Genomic DNA, 27,601 nt, shown 5'->3' on the forward strand with positions numbered 1-27,601 from the left:
TTAAACTGTTCTTATCCCAATTCATGGGTTTTACCTCCTTCTGATTCTCCTCCATACCACAGCAGGGAGTGGGGAGTGAGTGAGCAGCTGCAAGGTACTCAGTTACTGGCTGGGTTAACACATCTGTACTAGGCTCTGCATCACATGTAACTTGTGAACTCCAAACCCATTCAAGTGAATAACACAATCACAAGCTGACATACAGCAGGGGAGCTGCCCTCTGCTCTGCTCTGACCAACCTGCTATTGCATGTCCACTGGAGAAGAAAGATATTGTTGCCTCTAGTACCCTACCAAACCCTGAAGTTACCAAGACACCCTGTCATGCAGAGAACATCTGGTGGCATCCCCAGTTCTGAAGCAATTGGCTTGTAAACTCCTCTGTGGTACTCTTTCCTTGGTGAAGTGTGTGTTAATCCTGCCGTGAGATGCAGTCTCCTGAGGGCTGTTTGGGACTCCCTGGCAGTCATCTCTTGGCATGCTCTGGGGCTGTGTGGAGGCAGGAGAAGTTTGGAGCACTCCCTACTGTCTCCTGTGTGCTGGCACTCAATCCTGCTTGAAAGAACCCAAAACCAGGCTGAGGTCCCTTGCCCCCACTTCTGAGGCAGCCTAAGAGGGCCTGTATGGAAAAGTTTGCTGGTAGATAAAGTGACACAGTTCTCTGGAGACATTAATTCATTTCACTGTGGGTGTGTGCAAATGGGCTCTGCAGTTGGTGACCATATCTGTATATTCACAGACATGGTTTAATTAATCCTCTTATGGACAGAACCTACCATGGCATTAAGAGAGCAAATATTTTTAGCCTGTGTAAGGAGTCAGTCCTGCCCACTCACATTAAATCCTTTAGAAGGCAACTTATCTACTGCACGTTAGCTGGGATGACACGGGAAAGTGAGGTTTAGATTATAGTAATTAAAACTTCTTGGGCAAAGGAAGTCTTGTGCAAAGGGACAAAAATAATTCTGTAAAAGGTGACATCACCTTTTACAGAAAAAGTACAACTATTTTGCAATGTTACAATCCACCCTCCCTGCCCTCAGGGCAGAGGTCCTACTGCTTTTGATTGTGAATTTTATAATGGTGTGAAAATAAGCCACATTAACTGCTGAGTTCCCATGACTGACACTGATAGAAGCAAATTGAAAGGACTAAGGCAGAAAACACCTTGAGATAGGCAGGATTTTATATAAGAATTATGTACAGCATCTCCCACCTCTTTTTGTTTGTCAGACAGATTTGTGCCTTTTCAAAATAATTAACACAACTGCACACATGAATTTTTAATAACTGTGTAAGTCTTAGAAAAGATTGAAAAGTGAGTTGCCCTTTACCCCCTCTCAACGAAATTGCAAAATCCAGCAGAATGTCTGCTGCTGATTTGCTTCTATATTAATGATTTAGGTATAAAAAAGCCCTGTAAGAACACATGAGTATTCTTTCCCAACTACAAAGAATGCTTTTAATGATGCTTCATGACTTTTAGAACCAAAATAAATTCTTACCCTGAAGTTCATATTTTGCTTCCCCAACTCAGCCAAGTTCTACTTTCTGGAAGAAGAAGGAGCTCTGACGTTGCATGTGAGTGTAGGGGAAGAGTTTAGAAGGGTGGGCAAAGGGAGGGACAGTCTTGCAGATATCTGGAGGAACATTGAGCCATGGCAGATACTGTGCTGAAAGTCTATTGGAGGAACAGTATTCAGAAACTCAAAATGGAAATTATTTTTACTCTTTCAATGGCAAGAAACTTTCCTTAAAGACTTTTATGTCTGTTTCCTTACAGAGGGCATATACACAGCTCTTGGTGAGACAATAGTTTTCTGAACATATAATATTTTTTGGGATAGAAATTCAAGCAAATATTGGGATAATGGACAAATTGAATTGATGCTTTTATAAGAAAAGGATGTCACTAATGAGAATTAACCCACCCACTGTATCAAGGAAATTGGTGCTAATATTTTGGCATATTTACTTTTTTGCTGTTATTATTAAATGGAGAAAAACTAATTTTATGCATGCCTGATCAGGATAAATTCAATTTTTGACTTAAACGTGTGTGCTATGCAACTTAAACACCATGAAGGAGGACAAAACAAAATTTCCAATATGAGGGCAGAAAGGAAGAGGCAGAAAGAACCATTTTCCTTGCCTTTGGAACAGATCATATATTTCCAGTTGAAAGTAAAAGGCAGCTTGTTCTAGCTCACATGTGTAAACATTCGTATCAATCTGCCATGGTCTTAACAAGATTTTTGAAGCCCTCTTTGCTTTGTCTTTGCCATGCCTTCCACTCTCCAGCCACAGAACCTTTTCTCCTCTTCTCATTCCTTGTTCCAATGAGATGGGGATGAGACGAAGAGTCAGAGAAAAGGTCCAACTGCATCTAAAGATCTCTTTTGCCTCGCTGAAAGTGCCTTCCAGTTCCCTTCCTGACATGCTGCAGTTTCATCTCAGAAACTTCTCTGGACCACCCCTGTCCCTGCCTGTGTTCACTTTGTGGCCTCCCCTTTCCAGCAGCCCCTCAACTAAGCTGAAGTAGGAGAGGGTGTGGGGATATTGGTTTGTTGACATCAAAGGGTTCAAGAATACAAGACAGGGGAAAGACACAGGCACCTGTGCCTCAGCGCACCTTTGCATCTGCTTCTTGCATGCCCTGGGGACACCCTCCCTGCCTCCTCCAGGAGCACAGATCAGCTGAGGGCTGAGTTGGTGAGGCAGCCTCTGAGACAGGGACCAGAGCCTTTCTAGGTCAGACTTAGAGCATGACAGAGGTAAGAGCAGAGAATCACCTCAGGGAAAGGGAGAAAGGCTCAACAGGCACCTTTATCGTACGTGTGCTGCTTTGCTGGGTGGTGATGCTTCCTGTCAGCATTACGCTTATAAAGGGTCTCTCATTCCAAAACCAATCTCTTCTTCTTAGGAACCTTGTCTTCCCTAATAAGAGAGAATTCATCTCCTCAAACCCACTTCCTTTTAGATCTGTAGCCCATCGTGGCTGCAGCAACTCCTCTGCTGTTATTTGTTTGCATTCTGCTGAATTGCAGGAGATTTAAAGTCTCAGCCGCTAAAAATTAAGTCCTTCCTCAATATTGATGGGATTACCTCTGGATGGTCCTGGAAAAATATCCTGGAGTGGCTCTGACTAAAGATCTGCCACCATTATCTTCTGCAGGTTTAGTATTAAAAAGCTGTGCAGTCAAGGCAACTCACGTGTAGGCTGCATGGTCAGTTTAATTACTTTTTTTTTTTTTCAGAAAGAGAAAATCCACGTTCAGTACCCATTTTGAATAGCAACTGTGAGATGGATCATTTAATTGTGTTCAATATCAGCTGAGTTATAAAATACATGAGAAAAAGACTTTGAAAGTGTCAGGGATTCACTAATGGAAATTAAAACAATATGCATCTCTAGTTAGTGCTGAGTGAAATATCAAACATCTGCTGTAGGCTATTATAGAGGGGAAGCCAAATGAGAAAGGCAAATGTGTAGTCTCAGCTGCAGGGGCTGGAAGGAGACCTCAGGTCAATGCCATTTGGAGGCATCTCTCATCCCTCTACATTGCTCCTTGGAAAGCCAAGAGCTTTTCTGATGGACTCTTCATCTCCTGAGCAGAGTGTATGCAGAGCAGGGAATTGGCAAATGGGCTGGAGATATTGAGGAAGGGACCTGACTGTGGGGAACAGAGAAAATGAGGCAGCAGAGAGTGTTAGTTACATGTGCAGTGATCAGGTGAGGAGGCAAGATGGATCCCAGGTTGATGCAATTTGCTTTCCATCGTGGAAATTAATTCGTTGATTGGGAGAGAAGAAAGGCTCAGTAGAGGTGCCTGAAGACTGGGCAGTCAGTGAGAAACAGATGTCTCCTAAGGAATGGCTCTGAGCCCAGCAGTCTAATCTGGGCACTGAGGAGTACTTACAGTACATCCCCATCAAAATTAATTTCTTTTCCTGGTGATTATTCAGGGCTCAAGGGTTTAGATCCTGTTGTTTAGCTCCTGCCACTAATTAAGGGCATCTCTTCAGTGTGAAGTACTCTGGAAACAGAGTAGGTACAGGTAGGTACAGATAGATAGAGATACAGATGAGGAATTCCAGCCTTCCTTTGGCCAAGTGTTTTCAGATTCAGGGTACCTACTCCCAGCTTCACTGAGATTTTAGAGCATGGCTCAGGTCCAGAAGCAGATGGATTATGAGGATGTCCATAGAGATAACAAACACTACAAACATAGGGCTTCCACATTTACTCCTATGTTTTCATACTGCAGGCTCCATTACATGCAGTCCTGTATAGAGACAGTAACTATGGAGATAGAAGTAATGGGAGATACCTTAAACCCCTGGAGGTGCAGCAGACCCAGGAAATGCGTTAAACTGCTTGGAAAATCCTCTTCCAGACCAGGTCTACTTGGCATGGTGAGCACATGCACTTACAAAATGTCACAGTTTCACACCAGCCACTTCCAAGAACCTGCATTCTCCCCAGGGCCCTGCAATTTTAAAACACTTGAAATGTATTTGTATTGAGTTTATCCTCTCCACTTTCACATCAAGGGAGCCTGTCAGCAATTGGCTGTGGGGATGGGTCCTGTACAGAAACACTAGAAAATCACCTGCCAGCACTGTCAGCTTGATGTATAACAACCCCTCAGGCCAAGCACAGCTCGGTGGTTCTTGCTCTCAGGACAAGACAGAGCTGCAGCAGGGGCACCTAAAGGTGTGTGTCTGTAGGGTGTCTAAAGGGAGCTGTAGGTGCTGCTGGCACCACCTCAGCATTCAGCTTTTAGTTTTCCAGGGTTTAGGCAGCGTTAAACTAGGCAAGGGACCTGTACAACAATCTTGTCTCCTGGGAATGTGCAAACTGGCTTCTGTATACTACACATCTGACCATCTGACCCAGAATTTTCCTAAGGGCCCGTTCATTGTAGCTGGCAGTGCATCAGAAATAAAGCCAGGGTTTTTAGTGAGATAGATGGAAGACCAGAAAATTCCTGCCCTTTTGTTGCTCTGTGGAGTAGGACAAACTTGAACCTTAGTGATACCATCTATTTTGTTGTCTTGTGGAAAGGTACAGCAGACAGCTCCAGGTTTAAACTTGCTCTATTCCCATCTTTAAATCACTCAGATTTTAAAAGGGTCCTTTCCAAGAAACAGGCTTCATGTTACTATGGGGAAAATGTTAAGAAAGTGCTCATGAAGTAGTGTTCAAAAAGAGTTTTATAAATCTATAATGCCCATGTTAAAGTACCTTTGAAATACCAAAGATCGTGGGCAAAATAAAGGCCTTTTTTCAGTTTCTTTAACAAAAGGGTAATCACATTAAAATTCACAGCAGGCCTTCTATTCCTTCAGGTTTTTACAGGAATACATGCTGAATAAAAAGATCAATGATGGTGTCATTGGCACATAATTTGCAAACACTTCATAAGATGTTTTTTGCCTTTTGTGTAAGCGTTTTTGTATGACCCATGTATTCAATGTGGGTGAGTTGTGGGAAGAGAAAGAGTATGATAACTCAATAATCTCCATACAAAAATAAGAGTAATAGGCCAAAACTAGTTATTAATTCCTTGAGAAGGGCAAGAACTTACTTATTTTTTACAAGATTGATTCATAGTTTTCTGAAAAATGTCTCGCTGAAATTCTTGCTTCAGTCATGACATTTTTACTGTAGTCTGATCCTTAATTTAAAAAAAGAAATAAAAATCTGCACATGCCAACATGATGTAATTTTGCTGGATAAAATGTTTACCCACTGCGTTTCTCTGCCATGACTTTTATGTGCCTTACAGGTAGCCAGACCTTGGAAAAGAGTCTATGCGAATATCCCAAAATATCAGTCAGATTCCAGAAGACCAAAACTGGTCACAGTTATGTTTTATCAACTTCAGATAAATATTAAAATAACAAGCAAGTTTCTAGTTCTCTCTCATTAACTCTGCCCTGACAGAAGACAGACTGCCAGCTCTATCCTTTGGAGCTCATCCATGTGTTTCGTGAATACTTCCCCAAAATGGAACCTGGTTTATCACAATTTAATGGTGTGACTAACCTGACTCAACAGAACAGCCAGTAATTTTCAACATCAACTGACAAGAACTCTCTGTCGCCTATTTAACCATAATTAGCTGATGACACTGGATGTTTGGTTCCTCAGAAGAGTCAGTCAAGCAGAGCATTGTGTTAGCTAGTTTGATTTTTGGCTCCACATTGAAAGAAAAACTGATGTCTAATCAAGAAAACACATACACAGTGTTTCTCTCATTTCTCTTGTGTATGTTATGAGGTTTCAAACTGACACATTCATTTGAGACCACACTAATCAGCACACTCCTGACTATGTGAAAACATGCAACATGTTTGAATGCCAATGAAGGCAAAGAAATTCCTTGTATATACGGTGACTTTGAGAGTACCACATTTTGGAGTAAAGACACTTGTAACAAGGTGCCTTTATTGCTAAAGCATTGCCAACAACAACGAGCAGAGCCCTTAGAAAATTTCTAGGTCAGATGTGTAGTATATAGAAGCCAGTTTGGACATTGCCAGGAGACAAGATTGTTGTACAGGTCCCTTGCCTAGTTTAACGCTGCCTAAAACCTGAAAAACTAAAAGCTGAATGCTGAGGTGGTGCCAGCAGCACCTACAGCTCCCTTTAGACACCCTACAGACACACACCTTTAGGTGCCCCTGCTGCAGCTCTGTCTTGTCCTGAGAGCAAGAACCACCGAGCTGTGCTTGGCCTGAGGGGTTGTTATACATCAAGCTGACAGTGCTGGCAGGTGATTTTCTAGTGTTTCTGTACAGGACCCATGCCCACAGCCAATTGCTGACAGGCTCCCTTGATGTGAAAGTGGAGAGGATAAACTCAATACAAATACATTTCAAGTGTTTTAAAATTGCAGGGCCCTGGGGAGAATGCAGGTTCTTGGAAGTGGCTGGTGTGAAATTGTGACATTTTGTAAGTGCATGTGCTCACCATGCCAAGTAGACCTGGTCTGGAAGAGGATTTTCCAAGCAGTTTAACGCATTTCCTGGGCCTGCTGCACCTCCAGGGAAGAAGAGGTTACAGGATCAAGGCTTATAAGCACCTGGTCATTGGCTCTGAGTGATGGAAAAAAGAGTGAATTGTGTGAGGGGTGAATCCTGTTTGCTCTCCTGCTTGATTTGTATGCAAATGGTGGAGGCAGTGTGTGGTCCTGCTCAGACCATGATCCCTGACTACTCTTTACACCCTGAGAACACCAGACAGTACCTCAGGCTGCTAAGCATTGGACTTCATTTTGGTAGACAGCAGAAGACCTTTTGAGGGTGGCTCAGGGGGGCTTCAGAGTGGCCAGACTATCCAGTCACACATGGCCAGTGCCTGTGTCTCCAAGATCAGGTGGTTTCCATGGCCCGATCCCTCTGTGTCTCAGTGCAAGAAGTATGAGGTGCACCAAGGCTTGCTTGTAGCTCAGAGATAATTATCCATAAATGCAGCATTTGAAAGGGAAGGAGCCAGCTGGGGGCTGGGGAAGGTTAAATAGTATTTCTTCGTCTGTGGTGCTGCTAAGACACAAAGATATGCTTAGGGGTTTTAGCATGTTCTTGTGTTGACCAAATAGAGATTAAAAGGGATTCAAGATCTTCATATCTTCTTTTGGCAGGGAAATTGCATGTTTTACAGGGAAAAATAGAATGGTCTGAAATTGCATATTCACATGCAACTGTGAAATAAAAATTACTTATTGAAAACATGCAAAATAATAATGTAGAGAAAGCTGAAGTTATTTCCACTTGTCAGAAGTCACTTTGCTGGCTTTGTTAGAATCTGTTGTGTCAGGTGCTGAGCGCTCCTCCTTTGTCCAAACCTAGCCACATTCCATTTTGGAGCATGTGAACTGTGAAGCTGAAGTCCTGCAGTGCAGCTGGGCACTGACTCAAGGATTCAGTGAGTGTTTATGTGGAGACTGTGTGTTGCTGGAGACTTTAGTTGATTCCCATCTGCTGCAGATCAGGGGCTTCCTAGGGATGCTTCATGAGGCAGGTTACCATAGCACCAGGCTCCTCAGATATAGTATTATGTTGTTTCACTTCTCTGAGCAGGACCAGAGAAGTGATGTGTATATTATGTAGCATTTCTCAAAGTAGTCATCTCTAGTGTTGTACAAAACAATCAGTACCCAAAAATCATGGACATTGTGCTAAAAGATAGAAAATGAGAGAGGAGGTTCTGCCATTAGTTGTGAATGAAGATGAGTCTAGAAATGACATTGGCATTGATTGAAAGGGAACTTCAGTGAGCCAGAAAATGTAAGATCAGGTAAAGAAGCTACACCAGATTCTTACAAATTGCAGTTAAGATATCTTTTCACACATGTAATTTCTGTCAGGCTCACATGAGTTAAGGGAAGAATTTCTGCTGTGCTGGAACTAAGTAAAGAAGTAAAAAAAAAAAAGGTTTTACCTGGCAGTAGAAATTTCTGTGACAGTAAGGTCACTGGAAAACACAAATAAGTTTTGAAAATAGCCTTGTTTTGGAACTTCTTATATTCTACCCTAGATTTGTGACCAATGACTACTTGAAAGTAGTCAGAAAGAATATTTTTCTAGAAAGATGATGCTCATATTCTTAACAAATTGCTGATATTCCCCTTTTGTGAAATAGTTGAACTCTCTAGTATAAGCAATGATTTCCCATCATATATATACATAAAATACATGTTCCTGTGAATATTACAAGTGGTATAAATGTTCATCACTACCCCTTGTATGTTTCATATTATCAAAATCATATCATCCTGCCTCCCTTTCTTTTCTTCTCTTTTCATTCTGATTTTAGTGCAATCCATCTTAAACCCCATCAAAACCAACTAATCATAGAATCTGATGGTTTCCATGTCGTTGTTTTGAGCATACTAATACATGAACCTGTGTATCCAATGGGTCAAGGACAGCTGGAGGCCAGGCTGGTGGCAGAGCCAGCTGTAACACAGGTCACAGGTCCATGCAGGAGACCTGACTGACCACAGCCTCTGCATGACACAGCCCAAACTGGCCTGGGAGCTCAAGTGAGACTGGTCAGAGCAACCAGTCCCCACATCCCCAGAGCCCTCAGGGACCAGAAGGTGTCTTCATTTTCCCTACCACATTTGCTACTGACCTTGTTTAAAAAAAGGCTTTGTTAAACAAACACTTTCAAAAGAATGGGACAACATTTCAGCTGCTACTGAATGTTAGAAAGCAATGCTTCATTTGAACTGTTCTGCAGTAATCATTATTTCTGCAATCATCAAAGCCAAGTAACAGTGATATATGAACAGCAGGTTAAGCCTTTGTCTCCTTAGAGAATCTAAGAAAGGCTTGTCACAGTTTGCTGTGGTCTCTCTAGCTGATTAAACAAAGTCTTCCTAGTGTGGGTTCTGAAACTCAAAAAGAAAAAAATCTTAAAAATAAAAAAAAATTATTCACTGAAAGGATAGTGGATACAATGTTAATTGCAGCATGACTTTATTTGCTACAATTACACCAAGAAGGATTATCATTCAAACGCGAAATATGAGGCATGTATAACTGCAGAGTCATGACATATTGTGCATATCATGGCCCAAGCAACTGAATAGTATTTGACATTTGTCTGCCCATATCTTTATCTCTTTCCCTGTGCTTGTGCTCATGTTTTATCATATACCAGTTCTGTCTTTCAGTGTCCTGAATGAATCATCAGTGCAGAAAAATACTGATGTAGTCTTGATTTCTGTAGCAAAATACTCCATATCTAGGAAAAAACTGTATGACAATGAATGCAACATCTAAGGAAGTATTGTATTTCTAAATGTTATTTATAAGTATATGTGTGGGAGGTGGCTTTGAAATTTAGACTACTCCAGCAGAACAAAAAAGTCTGAATAATGCTAAATGCATAAATGATGTGGCTTTTTTTTTTTTTTTTTCCTTGTTTGTTTTGTTATCACTATTCTTATCCTGTAGGGAAATTACTACTAAGCAACTGACTTCCATCTTGATTGCAAAATTGATTATGTCCTACCTCTGGAACCATTTAAATTAGCTGTGCTGGGGGCCTGAAATAAAATGCTATTATAGCAGAAGAAATTCTCAAAGCTTCATGTCCTAAGCTAATAACAAGTCCTGTCAAACTAAAGCCTATCCAACATTTTTACTCTAAACAAATACTCCAGTTTAAGTTTCAGAAAACATTTGCCATTTGAGCAAAATTTGTTAGGTTGTTAGGATATTTTTAAGCAAAAATAGGGACCAGCAAGGTTCATTTCAGAAGGCAAAATCAATGAAATATATGACATTACTTGTGCAATTGCAGTCTGGTGCTTACGACAGTATTAAAAATTTTTGCAATAAAAAGCCATTGGCCCGGAACAGCTCGGCTTTCTAAGCTGATAACACTTTAGTGAGAAAATAACTTTAATAATCCCCCTGAACATCGTATGCATGCACAAATTATTAGATTAGACTGTCCTAGTTATTTGGTTATTACAAGGCTTCTGCAGGAATCACACCCAAGCCACAGGAAAACACCAATTAAAAAACTCCAAAGCCTAAAGATAGCATAATTACCAGAGGGAAATCAGTGATTAAACAATAATATTTAAAATAAATGGCAGTGTTGAAAGGCTTTTCCAAAATGTGTTTTAATAATGTTTGTCTCTGTTTAGCCTTGGAGATAAATAGACAAACCAGTATAAAAAATGGGAACTTCTCTTCCAATTAAGAAACTGTTCACAGCAAAAAGGGGGCCAGAATGAATCAGGGAACCCTATAGCTTTGTAGTTACTGAATTGAACCCCAAGTTAACTTAATTGGACTCTTCTCCCCTATATATCTATCCTCCCCTTCCTCTCCCTTTGAATGCATGACCTGTTTTTTCAAATCGATTTGGCCAGCAGGTATCCTTTATCATAATTCCCTCTTCAGTGGGCAGAAAGGGATACTTCCAGAGAGCCAGTTCATCCCTATGGCAAATCAACATCTAAAGCAGATGGGTTGAAGTCTACCCTGGACCTCCCTATCTGTTCAGATGGTGAGCTGAATCCTCCCCTCATTACTCACTTTGTAGCTGAAGATCCTTCCTCGGACAGCAGCTTGAACAAAGAGCAAATAATTTGCCAGTGAAATAAACTGCTTCTTCACTCTAGCCAGTGAGTGACAATATACAACAGCCAGCTAAGGCATAGATCCTTTTCTGCTCTTCACTGAAACAAAATTCAGGAATTTTCCTTTCTTTTCTGTGCAGCAGAACAGTTCCCATTTGAGCTTTATAACCCCTTCTTGTCCTCTCCTTGCCTGTGACTTACTATTCCTGTTGGGGGAGGTTGAAGAGCTGCACTAACATCCTATCAGGCTTGAAAAGGCATTTAAGGTGTATTTCTCTCTACCTTGATGAGTGCCAGAACCACAAATCTTCCAACAGAAAGACTGGATGATTTTGTTTTTCTATTCCCACAGTTACTGAGGCATTTCTTTAAAGGACCCAAGGCTGTCCATATGTGCTTGGTGGACTCTGAACAAATTCCTGTGCACAGTCCTTATATGTCCTTATTGCAGCTCCCAAATCCTGTTTCACCCAGTTTGGAGCTAGGTACCTCCTTGCACATAGAAGGGGGGATTCAGGGCATGAGCAGAACTCAGCTGCCCAGTAAATGTTGAAGTTAAACTGTGAAGGACCTACTGAATTTAAGTTATCTCCAGAGTTAAGCAGCAGCTGAACAAGGGCAAAGTGCTTGGATTTAAGCACTTAGATATTTTCTCTATCTGTGATCAAAGGGACTGGATAGGGAGGAAAGATGAAATAAACTCTTCCCCCTATTTTTTATCCCTTTGTACAGCTACTGGGTGAAAAATAAAAGAGTAAATACTTACAAGAACTGGATTGTTAAGGCCAAGAGGGGAACATGGCTTGAGTCGGGTTGAAAGAAAGAATGATACAGCAAATTACTTTACAGGCCATTGGATCTAATGCAGTTATGAGAACTCACCTGCCCTATAAAAGTGGGTTATTTTACTCAGGAAAGGGATTGTAAGGTTTTATTGTAGCAATGGAAAATCAGTGCCAATGCACCTGTTCCATGGCAACACCAGTGCCAAGAGGAACGTTGACTTTCAGCCTTTCTGAAGATATATTGAGGAGTACTCAAAAAATAACAGCCCTCAGAGAAGAATGCAGAGAGCTTCCCAAGAGCTCAGCAGGTCCTCTGTGGAGACCATTCCGTGCAGGAATGGCTGCTGCCAAACGTGCAGCTCTGACAGTATTCACTAAGGATAAGGAGCTTTTGCTTGAGGATGCTTTGTGCACCCCTTCTTCTGGTAAAAGTATGTTAATACTGAATTAATGGCACTGCTGGATTTTGATGGGATGAGCATGAAAAGGAATGTGGTGAGCATATTTGTTGGAGAACCAGGCCCTGCCTGTGGCTTTTTCTAAGCTCTCCTGCAGTTAGTTGGCAGCTGGGGATGTTCAACAGATGTGGGTTTGTTAGAAAGAGGAAGCTCTGCCAGGTCTGTTCCTTTGCTCCCCTCCCACCTTAACACCACTTAAGGTAATTTGTACCTAGGACATGTCCTGTGTGAGTAGGACTGAGTGGCTGTGATGCCCTTCCTCATTTCTGCCCTCACAGTTCAGACTGGGGCTGGGCTGCTCTGGCACACAAAGCATGTGAAAAAAACCAACCTTTAAATTTTAATTTCCGTACTTTAAAGTGTTTTTATGTAGGAGTTTTCTGCACTTAAGCTTCCTGGTATGCAATTGATCAAAGTCATGGTTGCTGAAATAATATTAGGTTTAATGTAAGCTTTAGGCAGAGTAAGTGCTGCAAAATTGACAAATATGTTTACAAAATCAACATTGTATTGACGACTTAAGCAAAAATCTCCATTGCAGTTGCATATGCTGGAACATCTCCCTTGCCCTCCCCTCACCTTTATCAATGAGTATTCCCCACTCTGAAAAAACCTAAATCTGTCTTAATTTCTCTTCACTGCTTTTTATTATGTCCAAAACCAAGCTGACAGCAGCCAAGAAGGAGTGGGCACTATTATTGCACATTTTCTCCCTGCCTATCTCCCTTTCTCCTGATGTGTCTGACAGTGATACAGATAAGCATTTTTTTTCAAAATGCTATTGGTAAAACGGTGATGCAGAGTCTCCTCAGGAAAATTCTTGTGGGTTTAGATGGTTCTGTGGAACAGTCAGCAATGTGGATTCAGGAAGGATGATCTGAACTCTAAAACATGGATTAAGATTTTGTTCAGAGCTCTGTCACTGGCTCCTCTTGAAAACTTGGACTGTGTACTTACCATATACACACCTTAATTTCCCTATTTGTAAAATAGAGCTAAGAATATTTCCCTACATTGCACACACTCATTGAGAAGCAGGTTGATTAGCTTCTTTAAGACTTGTCATTAAGATTGTTCAGAGGAAAGAGGCAGAAATACTCCTTTTTTTAAATACCTGTAATTTGAAATACTCGTAATTTGAAATATTCCGTATTCTTTGAGTATCGTTAGATTCAATCTGCTCTCCGCTAACTTGTGATGTTCCATGCAAAACAGTTCCGTAATTTTTCTTTTATTTGTTTTATTTTTCTATCTCCACCAAAACTGCAAGTGATGAAATATGAGTTCATGTGAGAAACATACAACAGGGTTCCCCAGCCAGGCAAGTATTTCCCCATAGTTCTAAGTAATGATGGAGCAAGTGTAACTGAAATTTTTGACGTCTATTAATAACTTATCAAACTGAAAGAGACCTCTTAAATATAATATGAAGTGTGTTTCTTTGTATTTCTGGCCACATGTGACTCTCCTCAGAGACTTGATAGTGGGGTTAGAGTTATTAAGAGGTAGGATTTTTCAAAAGATTTGTTTATTTATACTGAATGTGAATACTAGGTAACATGGCAACACAATTCAGGCCTCTGTGCAGGACCAGCAGATTCTTCTTTTGATCTAAATGGAGTCAAATCTGTGTAATATGTACTGAGTCATGATGAAAATCAAGGTGAGCAATTTACCCTGGATTTACCAGTAAGGCAAATGCCCCCAGAATGATTCCGGAAAAATACATGTTCATCTCCAATCATGCAGATAGAATTCCTGGCTTAGGCAGTTCATTAAAACCTCCTGAAAGAGTTATAGTTTGACTCTGAACTTCATGACTTAAAATTCTGACCGGCTCAGAAAACCAGTGTTTTCTGAGCTTCCTTAGAAGTATAAGAGAGAGAGAGACTGGAGGTGGGGGGGTAACATGACTCACTTGAAAGCTTTGTTCTTCTCCAGCTACTTATGGAACTGACAGAGGGAAAGCTATATAGGTTGTTATTTATATATAGGCTGTTTTCTTCTCTTGCGTTGGCTGACTCGGTTTTGCAGTTTCTTTTAAGTGACACGAGTCAGCTGAGCATGCCAGAATTGCCTGAGAGTCAGAAGAGCTGTTCCATTTTTCCCTTCCTCTCCCACCTCTGACATGTGCTGTGCTCAACCTGGGGACTTGGGCTCATGCAGTGGCTGTGCCAGGTGTCCCCACGATCAGAGGGACAGCAGAAAACAGGCTCTGGGGGACCAGGTCTGTGACTTTGCAAGAGGGACAATGTCAAGCCAGAGCTTTAAAGTGGATGTGCCTTTACCTTCTTCTCACAGTGAGAGGCCACAAGGGATTTAAAGTTGTAGCTGAACTTAAAAATTACCCATATTTCTTCAGAACATGAATAAAACAAGAAAACTTAGCTGTTTATTTTTTTTTTTAATTGAAAAAAAGTCAGAGCAACTAGATAAGACTAAGCAGGAGTGCAAAGGTTCATGCACAGCCCTCCTCCCACCTACTGTGTCCTCAATTACAGCCATTCCAATGATTTTAAGTGGCAGAAAACTCAATTTGGTCCCCTCTGGGCTTTCAGGAAATTATTCTGGCCATCATCTCTGAAAGTTTCTCAGTACAGTTTCTCCAGATCCCATATGATTAAGGCTTCTGAACCTTCTGTGTTTCAAGAGGATTAGCAGTTCCCCAAGGATGCAGAAGTCTCTCCTCCTTGTAGATGGCTCAACCTCATCTATTTACTGTTTTACAGACACTGTGTAGGACACAAACTGGGAACAAACACACAGACACAAGCACAAAGAGAAGTAAAGGTACTTATCAATTATAATGCCATTCTTGCAGCAGGGATGTAACCCACCACATCATACGCAAGACCCTATAAATTTAAAAATAGGAATAAGAAAGCCAGAAGTTATCTGGTCCTTACTTCCTGCCCTGATGAGCTATCTTCTCTCTGAATCCTCTCTGAGCAGTGGTGATGTCCTCAGTAGCTCCCTCCAGGACTGTTATCTCCATCCTGGTTGTCTCCAGCCTTTTCAGAAGGTGAACATTCATCTGTTGGTATCATGAAGTAATTCTGGCAGCAAGATTTTGCTTGCCATGGAGCAAGAGAGTTCAACGAGCCTTGAGCACTGGTATCAGACTGGCATGAAAGCCATTCCCTTTACTTGTGCTGCAGTGCTTTGACCCTTGAGGGCCATCCAGCAGCCCAGCTTTCTGAGAGGGGTCTGTGCTGTCCTTCAAAGAGCTCTCCATCTGTACTCCAGACTGCCTCTGTCACTGGGACTGAGTGCTGTGGGTGCTGCTGGTGCTCAGTGGTGTGTGGTTCCTTGAAGAGTCTCTGGCTACTTTAGCCACTTTAGCTGCAGACTACAGAACAAATACAGCCACCATGGCTGTAGAAAAGGGATGAGGAAAAAAAAGAAGTTTATAACAGTAAACACTAGCTGTCAGGCTAAGCAATCAAATAAATTTCAGAAAACAACTTCCCTGTTATGGAAGTCCAGTACTTTGCCTCAAAGTTAAGTTGAGAAGGGAATATAGATGTGCTCCATACATGAGACTGCATGGCTAAAAGGCTTCTGCACAAACATCTTTCATTGAGAAGCAATGGTGTTCTTAGTTGTTGCTTTGATTATATATTTGCACTAAGTTCCTAACTATTGTGACTGGAAATTATTTTCCTCAGCCTGAGTGAAACGTGTGATGGCACTGTTTTGAGCAAAGCTCTTGGTATAAGAGTCCTGGAGACAGTTTAATGTTACAGTATGATTCAGAAATTTCTTGGATTTATAGCTCAGGTGAAAATGAAATGATGTGAAAAACATGACAGCTGCAAACAAAATCTTAGTACAAGACTCTGCTTGGAAGCAAAGGTTCAGGATTTAGGACAACCAATTTTTGCTCTAAGTCAACAGTTTTCTTTTTGTCTTTTGAATCACCAAGGAGACAATTTTGCAGCAGCCCATCACCAAGTCATTACAATAATCAAAATCTACATCAGAAAACAAGCATGAAAGGTGACTCTGTCTCTTCTGTGCTTAAGTAGTCTTCTGAGTCCTTGCAGGTGTCCCTGCTGGTTCCACATAAACACAAAAGGGAGGCTGCAATGATGTGGTCCTCTGCAGGTTTTTCCTGTATTTTTTTGTTTGTTTTGATTTTTGTTTTTTGTTTTGTTTGGATTTTTGTTTGTTTTTATTTGGTTTTGTGGTTTGGTTTTCTTTTTCCAGGGCTGACCTTCCACAAAGGGATAGAAAGCATAATTTACTTAACAGTGTCAATTGGTCAGACATCTCTGGCTGGAAAGGACACGGAGATCTTGATTAGGAAGTACTACAGAAAAGAGGATAAAACAATCATCACATTTCAGCAAATGCAAATAGGAAAAACAGAGAAGAAGGTATATGCCAGTAGCTTCAAACTGTGCAGGTCTGCTCACCACAAAGCCTGGTGCTCCAGGCTCCAGAGCTGGTGCAGGTTGATGGTGTGCAGTTGGTTAGTGGGACCCAAGAGTGGGTCAGGCAGGTCATTGGCTGGAAGAGTCCATGGGAAAGTATGGATCACTTGGCTTTCTCCACCATCCCAAGTAAGGTGAAAAACAGAAGTCTGGGCATTTAGCCGGTGTTTCACCACAGGTAGTGTTGATCCCAGGTCCTGAGCCTACAGGCTGGAGCTGATTTGGGTGTGTTGTAGATACATTTACATTAATGTGGGAGCACTGGTCCCTCTAGAATATGGAAACTGATTCAGTTAAATTAAAAAAAAAAATCTTTGCATGAATTTTGCTAAATGCTGCTGTTCATTCCTCTTTATTTGAATTTCATTTCCTTTCCTCTAACCTGCTCTCTTTATCCCATTTTCTTTCTTTATGTTTATTAATATTCAGACTATCAATTTCTTTCACTGTACGTTTTCACCTTTGCCATATTCTATTCTTGCCATTCTACATCCTCTTTTAATTCTACATTTCCTTAAGTGCTTTACTGTACATGAAATGTGACTCACACTTACAATTTGAATTGGACCATGCTATCCTGCCAGAGCCTATGTTTTCTTTGACATCAGCTCAGCTTCAAGATTTGTTTTTACAGATGTTTTTATTTTTCATTTTAAAACATTTTTTCAAAGATGGAAAGAGAAGAAATATAAAAATATAAAAGAACATTTTCATGGGCTATATATACAGACCCATTTATTTTACCATTATTATCAGTTACAAATTGCTTAAATTATCCAAATATAAAGCATTTTTCCCCTTCCAGTTTAGTCAGATGAAAGAAGCAATTCAGAATCCAGAGCCAGAAGACATGCTAAGATAAGAATGATAAGTAGCTCAGTAATAGTAACTGACCAAGTAATAGTCAAGAAAGAAGCATATGGAGTTACTGACCCATGTAATGTCCTACCCCTTTCTCAGGTTTTTAGTCTGTTCTTATATTTATTATTGATAAGACAATTTTCTTTGACCAAGGATTATTCTGATTTACTTCTCTCTAATCTAGAGAGACTGGCAGTCACAAAAATAAACAAATGCCTTTTCCCACCAGATTACATTGCTGAAAGTCCTAGGAAATCCAGAATTTAGGAGTATAATCGTAGAGAAAAATGAAAATTAACTCTCTTTCTACAAACAGCAGAGACAAAAAGTTGAAGACAAAAGCCATATTGCCCTAGGCATCCTTTTGTAATTTTGGGGTTTTGTTGTTTGGTTCAGTGAATTATATTACTTTTAGTGGTTCACTTAGTTGTGACTCCAACAGGAAATACAGCATAGAGAAAATGCTTTAGAGTGTTCTGAAATCATAAAAATTAACTAAAAAATAGTGATTTTTATGCTATCCAATGAAGAAATATTCCCTGAACATGTATGTAGAGGTGCACATGTTCTTAGTGTTGATCATGGTAGCTACTCTGTCATATGCCATTTCCGTGATCCTTACCCGCTTTACTTGGCAGGAAGAGATTTGTTCCTATTGCTACAAAAATGAAATCCTGACTTGTTATTTGATTACAGTCATGCACTGAGTCAGTTAACTCTTCAAAGGCCAGTGAATAATGCAATTTGTTGCAATTCTTCCTAACTGGATGGCAGATGTAATAACTGAACCTTCATGGCTGTGGCTGAGCTGAATGAAGATTACTTTTCACCTGAGGCAACTAAAGAACTTTTGGATCTACAAACAAAAAGAGTTTTCTAAAGCTGAGTTAACAACAACAACAACAAAAAAATAAAATCAGAAAAGCATAATCACAGCAGGAAAGCTGGCCTTGCAGAAGTAGGCACTCTGGCTGTACTCAGATGCACACCACATTGAATTCTGATTTGAAGTGAATCTTAAATATAAATCCTTCTTTGGTCAATATCAGCATTTGACTCTCTTTATGAATTTAATGACATTGTTCAAAAGATCAGACTGGTGGTTCTTGCTAGCAATCTTTCTCAATTTTTTCTCCCTTGTGACTGCTTTTATCCAAGCTCTCTGAAAATTTTGCCACTTAGAGTCCAAATATTTAAGTGAGCACCTAATGACATTAAGGAAATATTATCTGCTGATTTCACTGGGAAAGAAGGGTCAAAATCTTCTCATTGTAAAAGAGACCCAAGCCTAACATTGTCATCTATCTGCAAAGGCTGACAGGATTGTTTTTACCCATGTCTTAATGCAGCCACATATAATTCTCAATTTGCACTGAGCTCAGCTCATGTGTGGGGGTGTTTCTGTGTGATAAATGTCTTTCAATTACTTAGTAATAAGAAGCTGCTTCCTTGTAGCAGAGACATCAATCCTTATTTGTCACCTTTGTAAACTGATCACCATGGCTGCATCAATCTGTTGATTACTTTCTTTTGTTCATACACAAAAAAATCCCAAATATCAGTATCATTTATTTTATTTCTGCTAATATGAGCTTACTTTATTTAGATGCCAAATGAAGGGCACTGAGATGTGCTGAGATGGTGGGGCTGTAATAACCACTGGGGGCTGAGCACAGAGCCCTAAGGTTTTTGTGGGGCAGGAATATTTCTTCTCCCTTTCACTGTAGAAAGCTTCAATGAAAGTCTGATTGGTTTTCAAGGGAGAAAACAATACTTAAATTGTTTCATACTTAATAAATTGTAATTGTTAATATTAATTTAATTAATTGTTTAATATTTAGTCAATTGTAAGTGCTAATTCAAGACCAATTTCTTGAAGACAGAAGAAGGCTAACGATACAAAGTGAGGCTAGGGAAAAGAGCAAAGATGTGCAGAATACAAGTGATGAGAGGCTGATGTTTGGTGTTGCAGGTTTATTTCTGTGACAGCTCAAGCACAGACTGTGGGTGTTCCTGGCTTCTCTGAAGTCTGGCTGAACAGCACTGGCCCTGCCCATGGCATTGGGTGGCATGAGGTGCCTTGTGGTCTCCAATACTGCTGCAGAGCATGCCCTTGTTGGCCAGCTCAGCCATAATCTCTTCACCTAGAGGGCAGAGAGGCAACCAGACAGAAGAGTTGCAAGAACCACAAATTACTATTTACACACAGTGTTAAAGATATGTCTGAGTCGGTGGGAGAGGTGGTGTACCCAACCTGTTCCTCCCCAATATTTTTCAGAATCAAGGCAATGAGAAAAGTCTGCAGTGCCCTGGTGCATGCCAAAGTCATGATAATGAGCAGAGGAAATTTCACTTTTTCCCTATTGCTTTTCTTTAGTTTCAATCTGTTTCCACAGGGGGCTAAGGCTCTGTTCAATCTTAGTTCTGCTCTAACATAGTTTACAAGGCATGAACTCAACACGGTTCTCAGGCATGGCCACCAGAACCTCCAGTTCCCAAATAATTTAGCATTTCACTTCTATACCTTGTTGACTATTTCTGCAGTGGTCTGAGCTACTTGAACTCCTGAGATGTGAGACATTTCCAGACATTATTGTTATCCTAGAAGTTTTACAACACGCAGTTGACTATCAATGTGTAAAAGTGGGCTTTTGACCCCAGTTATAATTTCAATTAATGTTATTGATGCTCAGTGGCAAAGGTCAGCTTGTCCCTGTATCATCAATGCACAAGAAAAGCTCACAGTTTTCTCCCAAGCTGAGCACCAGCACCATTATCTGTCCAAATCACCCGCCTTTGTTTTCTCAGCTGTAACCTGCTCGGTTAGAAAAAGTGCCTTAAGCTATCACTCAGACTTCTTTTTCTTTGTCTGTAAAATAGCCATACTATTTTTAGAGAAGTTGAGGGCTTTTGAATCACAGGATCACAAAATGGGTAAGATTGGAAGGGGCAGCAGTGGGTCATCTGGTCCAAGCTCCCTGCTCAAGCTGGGTGAAGAGAAAATGCTACATCCTGTCTTAAATTTACTGTACAGAAAGAAAGAATTCTCAGGAATAGGAAATACAAGGCAACTACACCATATGATTGCACAAAATGACACATGATGAGTATGCCAATACTTCATATGGCCTTGGGAAAAAACCCCAAGAATATTGGCTTCACCTGTCTGCTAACTTATTTTGTATTCATGCTATTATGTTTTTCAAAGGTGGAAAAATGCCATTTGAGAAGAAAGATCAAAATGTGTCAATAGACACTGCCCATGCTAAAAAGAAAGATTTTATTGCTTTTCTAAAGTGGTTCTACCTGGAAGATATGTATACTCCTTTTTTAAATTTTTTTGTGGTGTTTTAAATAGAATATAGTTAGAGAATTTAATGAAATGCCAGTCTCTGGTGTGCAGTTATTGCTCTATCCTCTCTTTTTCACATCCAGCAGGATGTCCTATAACACAGTCCTGTGTCATCTGAACCAGGTGTCAGCCATGCCCTGCAGAGTGTTGGATAATTCCTGCAGTTTCTTGGGGTTCAGCCCCACTCTGAAGCTGGCGAGCACCTTGCTTTCTCTCTTCAGTGGGAGACAGATGGAACTGGCACAGAGGTAACTGTGACCACTCACAAACCAGGCCTGTATTTTTGGCATCTTGGCTTGGTTAGCACAACAAAAATAGCTATTAGCCCTGCTACTGAATTTTGCTACTTGCCTGTGATCACTTCTACTGGCCCCTGCCCATGGGGCTCTCTGAACATCTTTGGAAATACCTTAACTTGCTGGTCTTCTTCAAAGACTTGAAGAAAATTTCCCTGTATCTTTGAAGGAAAAAGAAACCATAAATATTTCCCATACATTTCCTGGCTTGAATGCAGTCAGCATTTATTTCTGCATCAGCAGTGAGTGGGAGGTTTAGCATCTCATGACTTGGCAGAACCAGCAATAGAAATAGAGCAAAAAAATTTGGATGAATAGTTTATTCACCAAAAACAGGCAATTTTGTGTGGCTGGAACAACTTGTGAATCCCTGCTGAGATAGGTGAGTACTTCAATATGGAATCTGAGTAATAGAGGGAGGGTAGTAGAACTTTTTTCACCCTGTTTAAATTAAATATTTCTTGTTTGTTTCTTTTGTTTTGAAAATTTCCAACTTGTCATTTAAAGTAAATTTTGTTTTAATTTTGATTTGAAATGATACGTTGTTCTATTTCCATCTTTCCAGTCTGAAAAATTCTTTTAAAAACCTTTTTCTTCAATAGTTTATTTTAATGCATGGGAGAAGTTAATTTCAAATTCTAAGATTTCATGGTAGCTGAAAATTTTATTCTTTAAAAAACCTTGCCTAGAATATGGGATTGTTTAAAAAAGAGGTTTGTGGTTTCATATAATGAGTAAAAGCTATTTTTTCATAAGATTCTACTCACAAAATAAGTGAATATATGTTTTTTAACACAAACAAAGTGCTTTTCACTGCATATTGAAGTTATTTTCACAGTGGAGAACCCTAGGAAGTGGATGGATGTGCCTTTATTTCCATTTTACACTTGTTTGACAGAATCAGAGAGTTTAAAGCAGTTGTCTGAATTGTCATGAGACTGGCATTGTAGGAAAAACAGAGCTCACATTTGCATTGATTCAAAAATGTCAACAAATGACAGCTGCTGAGCTGCAGGACCCATGACCATGTTTTCCCCTGGATTCTCTCCACCAAAGCAGTCTTCATTCTGGTGGTGACACATGGCAATGTGCCAAAAGGGGCCCGAGAGCTGTGGGAGAGTCACAGCAACAAAATAAAAAGACTTTGAGAAGTGGAAAGTTTAATCCCTGCGAGTCCTTCACAAACAGTGTAATTCTCCTTGTGCTTTCATTTCCAGGAACTTCACTGGGATCACTGATGCTACAGCAGTGCTCTATGGAGAACAAACTGGTCTTTTTTTATATAGTGGGCATGGCTAAATAACAAATGAGGAAAATTATGAAGGGAAAGAAATGTTGTCACATTTACTTTACTTAGCCTTACCATACTTGGCTCTTGATGCAGACAGCTCTAATTCTGAAAAGGTTCCCTCAATAGCTGGCCCTAAAACATTTACAAAGCATCTGAATAATTGATATAATTTATGGTTTTGTTGGTGGGAGCCATTAAATCCCCTCCTCCCAAACAGCATTAGGAAGAAAGCTTCACAACATGCAGTAAAAAATGGAGCAGCTATTTAAAGAAAGAAAAGGCCAAGAAAATCTTATGGAGCTTTCTGAACATAACACTGAACAGGCAGAGTTCCCAAATATCTACTTCTATTTTATAGTAAATGAAGCCAGTGTGCTGTCGGTGTTACAAGCTTTTCAGAGGAAGTTTTACAAGGTCTACCTATGAAAAACAACCCTACTTATTTTTCATTTCATACATGCTAGGTTAATAATGTCAACTTGGAATTTGTATTGTTTCTGGATTCTGTGCTGCAAGTGAAACTATGGAAAATGTGGCAAATGCTAAGGTAACAGTCTATTACACAAGTGGGGTCATTTCTGTTATTCTGCTCTGCTCTGATTAGGGTTAAATCAAGGTACTGGCTAACAGAGATAGTTTATTGGTTTTATCTAGCCAAAGTTACTGTATATCAAACATATATATATACCTGAAATAGCTCTCCAAAACTCCAGCCTTGTTCAAAAAGGAGAGACTGGCATTTTTAGGGTACAGTTTATTTGACTATAGAGAGATATCTATGTTCCACTTAGAAGAATTTTCTCCTGAATTTTCTTGTTTCTTAGCATTAGTTGAAAAAAAATATCCCCACATGTACATTCTCTAGTTAGGTGAGAAGAAGCCTCCAACAAAAAAATCAGTCTGTACTGCCCTACATGTACCCAGCAGTGACTGTGGAGCATGAAGCATGGACACGGTAGCTGAGGAAGCTGGAAATACAGTACTGGTTGATCAGTCCTTATCAAAGCAGATGCTGTGAGCCTTTAAGTTGGACAAACATATGAGTTTTCATGCTATACTGTGTTCTGGAGGAAAAGCCCCTAGCTGATAGAACTGGTTTTGAGTTTGATGGAAGAACCTTCCTGAGCAATGTACGTGTCTAGGCTGTCATGATTTACTCGGTTTTGCAGACTCCAGCTCCTATAAGCATGTCAGAAAATTCCATAGGTTTTTAGGCTTTTGGGCAGCACAATTCTGTATATACAGGAGATTCATAGGTAAACTACATAAACTGATTTGAAAACAAAGGTGTCAGATTTCACTCGTTGCAAGATTTTACTGTTTATTTATTTTTAGTATAGTTCTAGAAGCAATTGTTTTCTGTTTTCTTATTTAAAGCTGTGGCATGGTGTGGCACTGGCCAAACAATAGAACAAGCAATGTATTTGCCAAGGATATCGTGATTCTCTGATTCCAGCCCAGTGGCTGGAGTTAAAATAATCCAGCTGGCTCAGCAGCTATTTAGATTCCATTTATGGTAGCACAGCGTAAGTGGCAGGACAGCTAACTCAGGGCTTCCTTTATCATTTTGCTTTCTCTGCTTTAGGCCCACCAGGACAGAATTTGCACAGTCAGAAATGCTGATTCTTCTGACTTCAGCTCCCTGCATTGTGCTGTCTCTGACAGCACAGTCCAGCTGTTTATTCATGTCTAATACATCTCCTAAGGGCATTCATAAAGGAAACAAGCTGCCCCTTCAAGGAAAGCAACAAACAATTTAATCTCAGCTGCATTTTACACAAATTACAGTGACTTGATTCCTACTGTGCCTCAGCCTGTGGCACAGAGAGTCTGAGACATTGTCGTGTTTTCTCTGATTTTCACAGCTGCTCAGTAAAGATGTAAGTTGTACGATTTTTTATGTGTGGGAGAGAGAACTACACACCTGCTGTGTGTCTAATTGAAAGGCACAGATTCATGGTGTCACCTCAGCCTGCTACACATCAGCCTGTGTGAGCTGTATGGTGGGCATTGCCACGTGGAACTGCACTGTTCCTGCTGAAAGGCATGTTCCTCTGATACAGGCTGAATAACAGTGCTTGGCTCCTCTAAAATGTCCTTCTCAGTGTTCAGGATCTGAAGGATGAAGCTCTGTATCATTTCTGTTGTGTTTTAAATGCCAGTTCCTCTGCTCATATTGTTTGCTGAAGCACATAGTGCAGTATATTGCATTTGACATTAACAAAAAACCTTCTGTGGACTGGAAAATGATGCTATTCACCCACATGGCAAACAGGAGCAAAACCTATTTGCACCTAGAGGTGCAATTTACACCTAGAGGTGTGATTCCTTCCATCATGGGATGGTTTCCAGCCAGAAGAGTGAAGTCATTTTGAATAGTACCCAAAGGGTAGAGGTGGAGTTTTCCAAGGTGGAGATTTGATCTCCTAAACATGAGTGTCAGGAGCACAACATCCTTTTCTGCTATCTTTTCAGACCACTATATGTTTTGACTGCATTGAAATGTTTTGCCTGCAGGTTATTCTTCAAATGTTTGTAATATTTCAGGTTTAGGTACAATACATTTTGCCTGTCTTGATTCAGCTGTGTGGGGGTCCATGGGTCTCTGTCAAACTGAGGTGACCTTGAGTATCTGAGACATCTCCAGGGGGCTGGTTAATGTGAGATGCTGAAGACTTGTGCTCTGCTGAATTAGCAAATGGATAGTAGCTACCTAATGTGTCAATTTGTGATGCTATTATTTAGAGAATTGAATAAAGCCCCTGGTGCCTCTGCTTACGGAGGTGCTCTAAGTTCCTCCTTACAGACATGAAGAAGAAACTCTGTGTGATTGCTCTCATTGTAGAGAAGACATGCAAAGCAGTTCAAATGCCTTGCATCCTAGATATGCCCATTCTTCTCCATTCCTTGATTTATTTATGTCAAAGTAGTTTATGCAACTAGCTCACATGTACATTGTAGACATTAAGTCAGATCATTATAATTCCACTCAGGAGGTAATACCTGATAAACAACAGAGGCAACCTGCTGTTACCTAATCATAACATCTCTGCTTAAAAACTGCAAGACTAAAAGAAAAGCAGAGACCAAACACACCTATGGAGAATGTACCTTTGATATGCATAGTGTGTAGCTCATTAATTGGCTACTGTTTGGCCCAGTGTGGATAATATGATAAAAGTCTTGTGACATTGCAGTGCTGTAATATCTCATTTTATGGTGGACCAGTCAATTCAAATCAGAACAGATTTTTACTAGAACAGAGGCAGCTGGTATTTAGGTATTTTAAGTAGATAATATCTATGAAGATTTTTTTTTTTTTGTAAAGATGTTGGGTAAAAGTCAAGCAACTAGGATGGAATATTTAATTGGTAAAGTTATATCAGCCCATACAATAGAATATCCTGAGTTTATTTTGAGGTCATGGATACCAAATATAGCTAATTAAGCAATATGGTAATTGGTTCATAAAAAGGTGAATATATCTTGTATTTTGACTTTGACTGGGACTATAAGAACACTTGTATTTTGCTAAAGCAATCCTGATCTTTTGCTAAAGGAAATTTGTGCATTCTTTGTGGACACTCATTTTCACTAATAGTTGAATTATGTATTTATTATCAGCCAATAAATTAGCAAATCAAAACACAGAACAAGAAAAAGCCACCTCATGGAACTCGTGCTGTGCAAAAATGTGTTTATTTTTTTCACATCGATATCTTCAGCTTAGCAAGTAGTTTGAGATATAACATGCTGTGTTCCTATTTCTTTCTAGGTCTCCTATGTAAAAGCTATTGACATTTGGATGGCTGTGTGTCTTCTCTTTGTCTTTGCTGCTTTGCTGGAATATGCAGCAGTCAACTTCGTCTCACGGCAGCACAAAGAATTTCTGAGGCTTCGAAGAAGGCAGAGAAGACAAAACAAGGTACAGCTGCTCTTTACCTGGGGTCACTGAATGTGCCTGAGAGCCCTGCTCACCTGCAGTTGATTTCTTACCTCACTTCTTGCCCTTGCAGGAGAGCATTTTTCTAAAGCTTCCTTTTGAATGATTTACTCCTTGATAAAGAGCTGATAATAAGCTGCTGGGTTTATTTGCAGTTTATGAAGTTATCATCAAATGTCAGCAATTGCTCACCAATTTCAAGAATTTTCTTCTCTCCATGCAATTGCTGAGGCAGCTGGACCTCTACAAATACTATGTTACTACGTGGCACCACCAATGGATAAGGAACTGTTGGATGCCATGACACAAATAGAGGAACAATATTATCCAGATGTGCTGTCATCAGAACATGCCTGTGGTCTGTCTTTTCTAGTGCTGCCTTAGCTGGTTATGCTGAAATGGAGATTCCCTAGGATAGCCCATTGCAATGATTGGCAGCTCTGCCCTCACTTTTAGACCACCAGCAACCGGTGCCTTTCCCAGATGAAACCAGGAAACATGAAAATTTTTAAAAAGGAGAAGGATTAAGGGAATTTCCTGTCTGTCATTTCACAGTTTGCACCTGATGCAAACTTCAAAGTTTTAGCAAAAGACCTCTTTGTGAATGTCATTATCACACAATTTTTTTTTGCCAGTGACTGAAATGTAGAAGAGGGATTGTTTGTAACCTAGATGTCAGTCTAGAAATAATTTTAGGAAGTCTGTTCATCTGTCCTGGGTTGTTTGGGGTTTTTTTCAGTAAATGAGAAGACAAAAGTAGACAAGAAATTGAGTTTTATTTGGGTCATGATCATTCCCATGTCTAGGGACTGTGGAGCTATAAACTCTACACATACATTTGCTAGGTGAAGTAAATATTTGCTTGAGCTGCATGAGTGCTTCAAGCCACAAATAATGGTTTCCTTTACAAGAGGCATCATAGCAATGGCACAGGGCATTTCTGTTTTGACAGGTCTGTCTAATAAATGTTCTGTAGCTAATGTAATATTTGATGGATTCTCTGGGAAGAAATCTAGTGCCGTTCTCTAGTTTAATATTATTATCAGATGAATTGAGATTCCACTGAAGA

General features: G+C 40.2%; 1 protein-coding gene across 2 annotated transcripts in view; it reads left to right on the plus strand.

The window, feature by feature from the left end:
• The window catches only part of GLRA2 (glycine receptor alpha 2), a 128,782-nt gene that overhangs the window by 74,473 nt on the left and 26,708 nt on the right, over positions 1-27,601 (plus strand). For both annotated transcript variants that reach the window (XM_066313891.1, XM_066313892.1), the window contains exon 8: positions 26,365-26,514. In XM_066313891.1, the coding sequence (XP_066169988.1) occupies positions 26,365-26,514 (150 nt within the window). The remainder of the gene's footprint in view (positions 1-26,364; positions 26,515-27,601) is intronic.

The sequence above is a fragment of the Sylvia atricapilla genome, chromosome 2, assembly GCF_009819655.1.
Source record: "Sylvia atricapilla isolate bSylAtr1 chromosome 2, bSylAtr1.pri, whole genome shotgun sequence".
In the NCBI taxonomy this organism is placed as follows: domain Eukaryota; kingdom Metazoa; phylum Chordata; class Aves; order Passeriformes; family Sylviidae; genus Sylvia; species Sylvia atricapilla.